At 44.3% G+C, this 12,794-nt stretch overlaps 1 protein-coding gene across 4 annotated transcripts in view; it reads right to left on the bottom strand.

Annotated features, from left to right (window-relative positions):
- The window catches only part of PHACTR3 (phosphatase and actin regulator 3), a 212,237-nt gene that overhangs the window by 111,415 nt on the left and 88,028 nt on the right, over positions 1-12,794 (bottom strand). For all 4 annotated transcript variants that reach the window (XM_081011267.1, XM_081011268.1, XM_081011266.1 and 1 more), the window contains exon 3: positions 1,295-1,456. In XM_081011267.1, coding sequence (XP_080867393.1) covers positions 1,295-1,456 — 162 coding nt within the window. The remainder of the gene's footprint in view (positions 1-1,294; positions 1,457-12,794) is intronic.

Consider the following 12,794-nt stretch of genomic DNA (forward strand, 5'->3'; position numbering starts at 1 on the left):
AGCCAGAAAGATAAATTATAACTGGTATATATTTAAAGTGATTTTTTTGGTGTGTTTTTTCATGATACCTGTGAAGACCTTCATTTGCATTCCTGGGCAACGGCCCCCGACTTTGAGGGGGGAAACCCATAAAAACCCATAAAACCCATACCCATAAAAGTACCCATAAAAACAGTGGTTCTCAACCTTTTTGAATCCATGGTGCCCCTGACTAACCACATGCTTTCTGCAGCTCCCTTGTGGGAGCCACTTACACTGGGGTTCCACTACAGAAGGTGTATAAGTGTGGATTCCCCCATTCTGCCCCCCCATACCCCCCATGCCTTAACCAGAGGGGGGTGACTGGAAAAAGCCACCATGAGGTGATATTTTTCCTGCCAAACAGTGCATGCATTCAGCCTTAAACTCTCATAACCAGGGCCTTGATGGCTCTGCGATAAACTTTGAAGGAAGAAAAAGAAAAAAATCTGTAGGAAGGAAGCCTGGATTCTGTAGCAAGCAAATATTTACATTATCAATGTTTTTTTTTTGCTTAATTTATTCAGGTTCTCCCAGTCTGTAGGAGGAACTCAGAACTACACAGGGCATGTTAAGGTAAAAGGTAAAGGGCCCCTGGACAGTTAAGTCCAGTCAATGGCAACTTTCAGGCCAAGGGAGCCGGTGTTTGTCCACAGACAGTTTCCCGGGTCATGTGGCCAGCATGACAAAACCACTACTGGTGCACAAAGGACTGTGACGAGTGCCAGAGTGCATGGAAACGCCGTTTACCTTCCCACTGCAGCAGTACCTATTTATCTACTTGCACTGGTGTGCTTTCGAACTGCGAGGTTGGCAGGAGCTGGGACAGAGCAATGGGAGTTCACTCCGTCGCGGGGATTCGAACCGCCGACCTTCCGATCAGCAAGCCCAAGAGGCTCAGTAGTTTAGACCACAGCGCCACCCACGTCCCTAGGAAGCATGTTAAACCCTTCCCATGACCACCCGAAATCACCAGAACAGCCAAGCTCCTGTGCTTTCTTCAGGGACTACCTACAGAATTTCAAGCCTATCTCTGCTATCATGGGGGGATTAAAATAATAATTTAATAATAATTTATTATTTATACTGATACTCTCAAAAAGCCATGTTTTGCGATCTACTGAACATTTCTCTGCTTTTTCTGCACTTGACTATGCACGACCCAGCTTATGCTATACAAATGTGATCTTCTCTTACGACAGGCAAATCCTGCCCCTTTTTTGCCATAATACATGTTCCTGGCCAAAGTAAAAATAAATATATTTCCCCCACTTACCTGCTGACGTCTGTTTTAGTTTCTCGTTTTTCTTTTTCCTCCATTTCCATGGCTTGAAGATCCTGCCCAGCGTGGCTAGCTTGCTGTTCCTTCGGACGGGAGGAGTTCGAATCCCTGAGACCAGATATTCAGAACGCACTGCAGGGGATGGATCCATCTCCTCTGAGAAGGGAGGGGAAACAAAATTGATGGTCAAAGAAAATGAGAGAACTATTGAACAGGCTGAAGTATATCAAGGTTTGGTATCAAGAACAGGGCTGGATTAAATAAGAATATTCTTAGGACATCAAGGTAAGGGGGCACAATAGAAATTTTCCATTGTCGGATTTTTAACATTAATGGTCACAAATTGCTCAAGCTGAGCCTTCATTTTCTCAGTTGAAGTATATTTTAAAAACTCAACAGAACAACTAATAATAATAATAATAATAATAATAATAATAATAATTTTTATTTATTTATACCCCGCCCTTCCTGGTTCAAAAACCGGGCTCAGGGCAGCTAACAACAAATTTAAAACTCTTAATTGTAAAAGCAGCATAAAATACAGTATAAAAACATGAATAACAATAAAATTCAAAATTCAGAAATCAATTTAGGGGAAATAAGCATTAGATAATCCCCAGGGCTAGCTGGCTGAATTGGTCCTACTTGGGCCAGCGAGGAGGCCAGGGGAGAATTAGTTGTGGGGTCTCAGAGCGGATAATCTTCATATAATCTTCATAAAATCTTCATAAAACTATGCACCAAGGCCGGCTGGATGCCTTGTCTCTACTAAGTATAGAAGCAGATGTGTTATGTAAGACTAGTTTTAAGGATTTGATCAAAGACTTTGCAGTTAGAAAAAGTAAGAGATTTTTCCTCCAAATATAAATAAAGTAGAAGTATACCAAAACAAAAACAAAAAAACCCAACAACATTATTTTCCATCTTGCTGTAGGTTTTGTTTCATTTTGAAAAATATGATTTTATTTTACAGTTTATTATTGTGCATATTTTGAATAAGATATATGGGGGGGGGCACCAAAATCTTTTAAGTGCTTAGGGTCTCTAAAGGTCTTAATCTGGCCTTGATCAAGTAGGACCAGGGGGCATTATTTTCTTCAGTATAGTGATCTCTAAGTTGCAGCAAGAAAAGCAACAAGATAACATGCAGAGTTGCTGCCCAAATTCTACCTCAAGTGAAATTTCAGGTGAAACCCTACCTGAACCTCACAGAAAATGTTGGCTTGTTTGTCAGGCGTGGCTGTTGGTACCATCAGCTATGATTAGCCTTTGGGGGAAGTCCCAAGAGTATCTGCTATTCCACTCACAAAACTACAATTCCTAGAGTGGTCTAACGCTCAGTTCTTCTTCCGAAGGCACTCTGGGAATTGCAGCTCTGTGGGAGGAATAGGGGTTTCCTAACAACACTGAGCACCCTTAGCAAACTACAGCTCCCAGGATTCTTTGGGGGGAAGCCATGACGGTTTAATGCAGACCCTCCAAGTGTCCTTATTTTCCAGGGGTGTCACTGATTTAGAGAAGCAGTCCCAGTTTCTGATTTGATCCTGGAATGTCCTGCTTTTCCTTAGGACGTCCCTATTTTTCTTGGAGAAATCTTGGAGGGTATGGAGTTATCTGATCCCCGAGCCATCTGAAAGCAAACCTGTATAGGGAAGGGTTTTTTAAAAAATGTTTAATGTTTTATTATGTTTTTACATATGTTGGAAGCTGCCCAGAGCTGCTTAGGCAACCCAATAAGATGTGTGGGGTAAAAAGAGTAAAATTATCAGTATGGAACGGGATGTCCCTATTTTCATCAGAGAAATGTTGGAGGGCATGTTAATGTGGTATCATAGTGCTTTCAGTGTATGCTGTGAGCGTGGCCTATGGCAGGGCATTGTGGGAAATCTAAAATGCCTTCTAGCTTCCCATTGCAGATCATGCCAGTACTGATGGCCACTGCTGCTTCCAGTACCATATCTAAGCTCTCCAGAAGCGGGTAATAATGTTCAGGAAGTCCAGCGGACAACGGTTTTCTGGACAGAAGGCTGATCGCCGAAGAATTGATGCTTTTGAATTCTGGTGCTGGAGGAGACTCTTGAGAGTCCCATGGGCTGCAAGAAGATCAAACCTATCCATTCTGAAGGAAATCAGCCCTGAGTGCTCACTGGAAGAAGAGATCCTGAAGCTGAGGCTCCAATACTTTGGCCACCTCATGAGAAGAGAAGACTCCCTGGAAAAGACCCTGATGTTGGGAAAGATGGAGGGCACAAGGAGAAGGGGACGACAGAGGATGAGATGGTTGGACAGTGTTCTCGAAGCTACCAGCATGAGTCTGACCAAACTGCGGGAGGCAGTGGAAGACAGGAGTGCCTGGCGTGCTCTGGTCCATGGGGTCACGAAGAGTCGGACACGACTAAACGACTAAACAACAAGAACAAACACTCAGTTCTTCTTCCTAAGGAACTCTGGGAATTGTCACTCTGTGAAGGGAAATGAGGGTCTCTGAACAACTTTCTGAACCAGTAATAAACTACAGTTGACGTGTAGGTGGGTTCCCACGAGGCAAGACACAGTGATAATGGCAAGAACCTTTATTGAACGCACAGAACTGGACAACAGGGGCAAAGCAACTGCTTATATACATTTCCGAAGGTCTGTGCCACCCCCACTCCCAACGTGATTGGCTGTCTAAACTTCCAAGCTGCGAATCTTAACTCAGAGTTTAAGGGCCAGTGACAGAGGCCCAAATCCTGAATTGTTGGATATCATGTATCGAATCAGAACACAGGGGCTCAGAATCCTTAGTCCAGACTCAACCTCAGGCAAACACAGACCACTGAATACATAACAACAGTCTTCATAATTCTGGGGGCAGGGGGGAGCCACAGCTGTTTATCATACTGCTTTATAGTGCAGATGGGGCCTCAGATTCTATGGATCGATACATGGAACGAGAATATGACTTGATACCAAACCTCAGCCAGTGTCAATAGCTCCAAGAAGCTGCTATTGACAAGTCCTGCCAAGATCCTCTCCCTTTGCCACATTTGTTTCTAGACAGAGCTCATTTTCACACTTAATAATAGGTCCTCATATGACTATCAATTTCATTAATAGGAAGGAAGCAATGCTGGGGCAGTAAGTAATGAAGACAGCTCAGTGGCAGGCATCTTCCAGCCAGTGTCTTGAAAGAGAGTAGCAGAGCTCCATAAATAATGGTTGTGGGTAGCATTGCTAGGATATATATGTGGGTGTACACACATTAATTCTCAAGTGCATAGTGAGCATCCGTCACCCACGATGTCACGAGCCAGGGAATTATAAGGCAATTTGCATATTTATTTCAACAACCCATAAAATTTAAATGAATGATAGGGAACACATTTCCAAGCCATTTGTTTCTGGGATAATAACTTCATAATAATTTGCGTTGTGAATGCCGCATTTAAAACAAACAGCCTTATATGATCAATTTCATTTTATAAGGGTGGGAGGGGAAATGCAAGGAAACTAAATAATGCTTTTAGAGCTTAATGGGGAGGCCAGACTTTCAAGAAAATTGGAATTATTATGGTTTTAAAGTTGGGTAGGTGCCTGTGCAGTAAGCAGCTCTTGCACAGAAGCAATTATGCCTCTAATTTTTTTGCGGGTGGTGGGAAATGGTTGATAAGACAAAGACGAATGGCTAAATAAGAGACAGTTTGAATTCATTGTCTCATTAGTGGAAGTGATCTAAAAATATTTTCAGTCTTCAAGTACAATGAAAAATTGGTGATGGGGAAAATGCAGGATAAAATCATTATATAAATGGATATGAACGGTTTGACTTTTAGGAGAAGTCAGAAGATTATGAATACAAACCAATATGCTTATTAAAGCCCCATTGTGTTTAACAGAGCTTAAAGGTAAAGGTAAAGGGACCCCTGACCATTAGGTACAGTTGTGGCCAACTCTAGGGTTAAGGTGCTCTTCTCGCTTTATTGGCCAAGGGAGCCGGCGTACAGCTTCCGGGTCATGTGGCCAACATGACTAAGCCGCTTCTGGCGAACCAGAGCAGTGCACGGAAATGCCGTTTACCTTCCCGCCAGAGCGGTACTTATTTATCTACTTGTACTTTGACATGCTTTCGAACTGCTAGGTTGGTAGGAGCAGGGACCGAGCAACAGGAGCTCACCCCGTCGCAGGGATTCAAACCACCGACCTTCTGATCGGCAAACCCTAGGCTCTGTGGTTTAACCCACAGCACCACCCGCGTCCCTTAACAGAGCTTACTCCCAGATAAATGGGTACTGAAGCATACACATACTTACCTAGGAGTATGAAGTCATTGAACTCAATTGGACTTACATTCGAGAAGACATGCACAATATTACGTTGCCATAACAATATTTTGCCAAGCTCTTCCCTTGCAAGCGCACCTTCCATTTGACAATGTGAGATGATGGCAGAGGCTTCTGTAGTGGCCTGCCAGATCTTGCTGAATTCTTACCATCCCTGATCATAGACCATACTGGCTAAAGAGAGTTGGGAGTCCAAGAAAAATCTGGAAAGCCACTGATTCAAAAGCCCTGCTCTGGAGTAACATCTCATTCCTGAAAGGATGGAGGCTTGCCAAGTAAGCTCTGCTATGTTACACTTTGGGCTGGAGTGGGGCAGGGATCCCTAAACAATCTTAATCACGGGATCACATTCATCTGGTGCTTTACCAGCTACACTGGCTCCCGGTGGAGTAGAGGGTCAGGTTTAAGGTGCTGGTTTTGACCTTTAAAGCCCTAAGCGGCCTAGGACCCACATACCTACGGGACCGCCTCTCCTGGTACGCCCTGTGGAGGACCTTAAGGTCCACAAATGACAACATTTTGGAGGTCCCAAGTCTCAAGGTGGTTAGATTGGTCTCAACTAGGGCCAGGGCCTTTTCAGTACTGGCCCCGACTTGGTGGAATGCTCTGTCACAAGAGACTAGGGCCCTGCGAGACTTGACATCTTTCTGCAGGGCCTGCAAGACAGAGCTGTTCTGCCTGGCCTTTGGTTTGGACTCAGTTTGACCCTTATGTTTCCCTCCCCTTATGGTTTTGATCTATGGGCTACTTTTAAAATGAGGCTGCATTTTAAATTGTATTTTAACCTGTATTTTAAATTTGGTTTTTAAAATATATTTTTATTGTAATTTTACTGGTGTTAGCTGCCCTGAGCCCGGCTCTGGCCAGGGAGGGCAGGGTATAAATAAAATATCATATGTGTGTGTGTGTGTGTGTGTGTGTGTGTGTGTGCATGCCAAGGCCCAAATCTATGCATGAGATATTTATTGTGTTTCTGTTTACATTATACTAATTATTTCTAAATGTGCACCTAAAAATATAAAGCACCATATGCAAATCTATGTCTCTTTTGATATTACAATGCCTAAGTGGCTGCCCTACCCCTAGGCCTATGAAGTGATCTTCCTTTTCCCAAAGGGAAGGGCTCTTATGAGCTTCTTTAGTGGGGAGCAGCAGCACAATTCTCTCTTGCCTTTCCTTTGCATATCAGCTGTGAATGGCAGTGTGGTACAGTGGTTTGAGTGTTGGACTAGGACCTTGGAGACCAGGGTTCGATTCCCCCATTCAGCCATGAAGCTCACTGGGTGACCTTGGGCCAGTCACTCACTGTCACCCTAACCTACCTCAGAGTTCTTGTGGGGATAAAATGGGGAGGAGCAGAACTATGTATATCGCCTTGAGGTCATGGGAGTAAAGGTGGGATAAAAAGATTTTTATCCCCAAAGTTGTCTTCTGCCACCAGTATAGATATTCTAAGCCAGATATTCACACTCACCACAAAGATGAGGTATCTAATAACCACTGACACTAAAGCAAAGATCTCAGTTCAGCTGGAATCAAAGCATGGAGTTAAATCACCCCAGAAGCCAGCTGTCTCAAGGCAAGCAATGCAACCTTCATGCGTCGTCACCATTCTAGAGATCGATGCATATTTTCCAGACACTTCCCCTCCCTCCTCTACGAGCATAAGTGCCGCCTGTCTTGAGATTTTCTCAAGCATTTAAGCAGAGACTTGATGAGCTGGCTGGCTTCTGATGACATCTCAGCGGGTTGCTGACCCTACAATTCATCGATCCAAGATTGAAGGTGGGTTTTTGCAAGCTGCTGCAAAGCATCGTGCCAGGACATTTGACTGAGTGGGTTGTAGCCAGTGTCAACCATATTCATAATAATGATAATAATTTTATTACTTATATGTCATCCATCTGACTGGGCTGCTGCCCCCAATGAATCCCGTGGGACTGTACGGTCCTGTCTTCCACCCCCTTCCTTCTGATCCACTTGCCCTTAGAGCAGAGGACAAAACTGAATGCAGTCAGGTGAGCCAGCTGTGTGAATTTGTTTTGACTGAGTCACACTTGGGAAGCCCTAAACTCTTAAATCTTTTCTTGACTCGGCAGGATTCATGGTGACACAGCTTGCAGGCTGCTCTCATCAAGGCAGGTGGCTCTGCTCTCCAAATAAAAGCATGGCAATAGTGGAGGGGCTATTTTCTTCCAGATCTTAATAGGTTCCCTGTTAAGGATTTGCCTTTGAGCTTGAAGCATATCCATTTATTTCCTTGGTAATGCTTGCTAATGTAATTGTGAATACATCCTTTCTTTGGAGATAAGGGTAGACAATTCCGTCAATTTCACTTTCCCAATCTTAAATTCAGTCTTCCACATTTCCATGCCAATATGTGATTATTAATTTTAACATCCTCACAAAATTTCATTAGCATTTCAGTGTGAATTTCTGAATTTTGCAAGCAATTTCTTCTAAAATAAAGCAGTTTTGTAGGTTGTTTTGACCAGTATCACTTATATGCACAGTTTCTCTTTTTTTTATATAAAATATTTATTGAAATTTTCAAAGTGTTACAACATAAAATAAAAGCAGAAGAAAATGCAAAATAAAAATAGTTAACAAAGTAGAAAAAAAACAAACCCCTTCCAACCATACGAATACAAATTCAAAAATAAGAAAAAAAGACAGAAAAAAAACAAAAATACAATTTAAGAACATTTAAAAACAAATTCATTATTCTCAAATCCTCAACTGTCATTACCTTCTTTCTTTGACCTCCTCCTCCTCCCTTTCTTTGTATCCTAGTTATTAATTATCCCAGCAAATCCTTTCCATATTTCATAATATTCTGTCATTACATTACCCTAAACAGTTTTAATCTTATCTTTCTATAAGAAAATAAACCTTAAAGCTTAAAACTTAAATCTTATCCTTAGCAACTTCTCATAACCATAATATTCTTTCATAATTCTTTAAACATCTTTACTAAAGCCGAGTAATTTCATTCCAACATTTTTCTGACATTCATCAATTTTATAAAACAGTTCTAATGGTAGAAAAAAGAAATACAAACAGATCCAATCTTCATCCAACGTCCCTTCCTCCTGGTTCCGGGTTTTGTCAGTCCTTATTATCCCATCGATCTGGCCCATTAACCTGGCAACCTTATATCCGAGGCCCTCAAGTCTCTTCCATGTCCCTTTCACAGCTCTTCTTCATATTTGTAACTGTATTTTCCCTTGTCTCCTGCTCGTGGTAACTCCAGCTTGGCAATAGTTTTAACCCTTCTTGACAGATCAGCCCCTTTTCCATATTCAGCACTGAATTCCATATGGTATTTAGAAGCATGTTTCAAAGACCCTCCAAAATTTAGAGCCCCCACAATCCCAAACATCTCACGGCCCATTGCCAGATTTGAAAAGTCCAAACATCCCAGCATAGGGGGGGTCAATCCAGCCCCCCATTTCCAAGCCAAACCAAACTTTTTCTTTCCAAATCTGGCTTTTTCCAAGTTCATTTGTCAAATCCGAAAACTCATATTCCTGTTGGGCCTGTTCTGTCAGGACACACTCCTGATTTAATTCCTGGGTGGGCTCCACATATTTTCCCACTGTCTGTTCAAAATTTCCCACTGCCTGTTCAAAATTTCTAGTCGAAGTCGTCATCAAATTCACCTTCTCATGTAACTGTTCCAGTAGGGCATTTGTTTTGTAGAAAGCACACAACAAAGCTTCTGAATACATTGTCCTGCAAGGTCAAATGCCTATTCCCACGATTGTAATCTGTAAACAGCTGCCGGCTCCCTGGAGTTGGTTACAGTTTCACAGTCTTCCTCTAGGGGGAAACTTCTATTTGATCTTACAACAAAGTTTCCCTTTTTGAGATACTTTGTCAATATTTGTTCCTTTGAAATGCGAAGGGAAACAATGGAATCACTATGTTTCTCTTCTTTTAGCTATCTGTCAAAAACGTTTGTCTCTGGTCAATGAACTTCAAACGTCAGTCCTGACACCCCGCTCCAGGATCAGGACGGAGGAAAGTTGCTTTACTTTAAACTCACTTTAAACAGTCCAAAAAAGATCCCCCTTCTTCTCCTGCTGTCGAAGGGGGGTTCCACAATTTTAAATGATGAAATCCAATCCTTTAAAAGCGATTTCCTGAGCTCTAGTTTACGTTGTCTTTCTTTATTCTGTCTACAGAAGAACGGAAGGCTGACTTCCTGTTTAGACCTTCCCGTTCCGTACCAAATTGAAATAGATTTTTAAGATCCAATTCCTTTCTGCTCGCAAGTCCCCATCTAACGTCCCGTTGTTCAAAGTCTAAGTACTCACGGGTGCCTATTTTAGAGTCCAAATTGTCCCAGGAAAAAGGCAGCGCTCTCCGGCAACGGCTATGCGGCTTCGCTCCACGGAAATAGCAGTTGACTCACAGCACCACGCCACTTCCCCCTCTTCACTTCGGAGCCCGTTAGTGGGTTCCTTAGTGAGTTGGGGGGGCACGAAAGGTGCCCACCGAGTCCCATGGTCACAGGCTTCATCCGCCTGTGATTTTTGAAAGGGTCCCTGCTTCGCCATAGCGGAGAAGACCCGTTTCCCGCGGAGCTAGTCCCTCCAGTTCAGAGGGAGTCCGCCATTGCCGATGGCGCCACCCCGGAAGTAAGTTTCTCCTGATATACATATTTTGCACTCATTTATTTGGTTGGAGAACAGCACTGCAAAATTCAGAGAAGGTCAAATGTCAAACCGTATATAAATATTGTGATAATATGGAAAACGTCGTCTTAATAAGATTAAGAAAAGGAAAGGGGAGGGGAAGGGGAGGGTGAAAAATATGAGCCTTTCCAAACTGGATATTTCAAAACAGATCTTATGTTGGCTATTATTTCATTCCAGTATCTCTCTCATTCATTCAACCACCATTAACAGACACAGCTTTACGTAAGATAAGAAGAGGAGAAGAGAGTCCTGTTCCAAGCAATTAACAGTCCCACAGGATTCTTTGGGTAAAGCCGTTCCAGTGTCAACGTATAAAACTGAAAATAAGTTACTTTTGTATTTAGATACAGCCTGTGGGTAGGCTCACTTCAAATACATTTGACAACGCCTGCTTCGACCAATTGTTGTTTGCCTTAGTTGCCTTAGTTATGCTGTATAATTTTAGAACATGTTCATGTATGATTTCAAGGGGACCTTGAGCAAGGTTAGGCCAGTGGGGCCATGGCCCCAGGTGCAGATTTTTGAGGGGGCGCAAAGGAGGCACCCCCAGCAGGGTCCCCCAGAGCTCCTGGCCTGGCACTCTTCCCCTGGTGTTGGAGGAACCGGAGTGGGGTCGTGCTGGAGGCAAGGGCTGGGGTATCACGGTGGAATCCTTCCCCCATTGCACCCCGTGCCCTATCATGCACGTACACCCACCCCACCCTGGTGCACACGCACACCCATCTGACATGCGTGTGTGGAACCTGAAAGGCTGAGAAGGACCTCAGGAACCCAAGATGGCTTGTGCCAGACTCTGAACAGAGAAGGGAAAGAGGACTCTGGCAAAAAGGCTGTTGTGAAAATGACAAGTTGCAAGGGAATCGTGGCCACGTCCCCTAATTTACAGTCTATTTGAAGGAGCCCTCAATTTCAAGAGCCATTCAGCCTAGGAGAATGAGAACTCATGAATTCCTGTGAACCTTGGAGTCTTCTAGTCTCCTCCTTTCAGTTTCTTCCCTGGCCTCCTTAACTCTCCAAACCATTGCTGTCCCAGGCAACACATTATTTACATTTTGACTTCTCCACCCAAACCTGATTTCACTCCCCTCATGCCTATCTGCATTTCTAATCACCTTCCAGTCTCCCTCTCTCTCTCTCTTTCTCTTTTTCGCCTTAAGTTCCCCTCCTCCCCTCCTCTGCCATCCTCTATCACTGTGCATCACTCACACACTGCCCCAACTCACTGAGTTTTTCCCATCTCCCGCCACTTCTATAGATTTAACGAGAACGGTGACATGGGATGCTGGGGGTGTGCACAACCTAGTTTCCAACTCTTGCTGGCATTCTTATCCATGGCTGCAGGAGTTCAGGCAAGATAAGGCATCAATTAGTGCGTGTTATTTATTGTTTTAAGAGCAATCAATCTGTTGCCTTGCCTACCAGAACCATTCTCTCTCTCCTGGCTTTCTTTCTCCAGCAGAGCCAGGAGAGGCTGCTCAAGGAAAACAGATTCAGTGATTCATTTGCACCTCCATGTGGAGAATCCAGGGGCCCTCTGAAATATCCTCCTCGCTGTGTTATTTCCCACCATTTCAGCACTTTTACTTTTGTGATCTTTGTGAGGGGTGGTTTACTTATAAGCCCCCCCAGGACCAGCCCACGGCATTTGGGTACCTGAGGTGAACCACAAAATGGCACACACAACCCCTAACAAGGAAGAAGGGGTGAGCGAAGTCCTACATTATCAGGAGTGCATGCAGGAGCCAGGCCCTGTGACTGGTAGGGCTTTGCAGGACTGGGACTTTCCTAAGTTTGTTCTGAAGAGGCAAGGCGCAGCCGCACGGGTGAGGCAAATTGGTAACTCACAGAACCTGGTGGCAAAGGCCGGGAAGGGATATAAGGCTAGCATTTCCCTTTCACTCTTTGCCACAGCAACACGCTTCCTGCCTTGCTGTGTTTGGCTTCTTGACCCCTGGTTTCCTGACCCTCGGACCCTTGGCTTCTTGACTCCCGGCTCTCTGACCCTTGGACCCTTGGCTTCCTGACTCCTGGCTTCCGAACTCCCGTTCCTGCTCCCACACTGCCGTCTTGCCCCCGGTCCCAATGTCCTCCCCGCCAGGACTTCGACCGCCCGTAAACCAGACCATGAGGAACATGGCAGGAATAAAGATCTACATCAGGAACAAGGGGGGAGGAGACCAATTGTGCCTCCTGTTCTCCAAGAGGCTGTTTCAGAGGCGGCATTGTGGAGAGTGGCTGCCAAGGAGGCAGCAGAACTGGACTCCAAGGAGTGCACAGCAGTTCTTGTTACCACAGTGGCAGCCGTGGGCAATGCATTCCTTGGAGGCCGGAACTGCTGCCCCTGTGGAGACTGCCACCCAAGGTGGTTGCCTTGCCTTGCCCCGTGGGTTGGCCGGCCCTGTCTTGCCCTGAGGAACATGCCGTCTAAAGTTGGGTAGTGTTGTAATTTTTTTTTGTGGGACTGGGGAG

Source organism: Podarcis pityusensis (assembly GCF_964106645.2).
Source record: "Podarcis pityusensis genome assembly, chromosome: 6".
Taxonomy (NCBI): Eukaryota; Metazoa; Chordata; class Lepidosauria; order Squamata; family Lacertidae; genus Podarcis; species Podarcis pityusensis.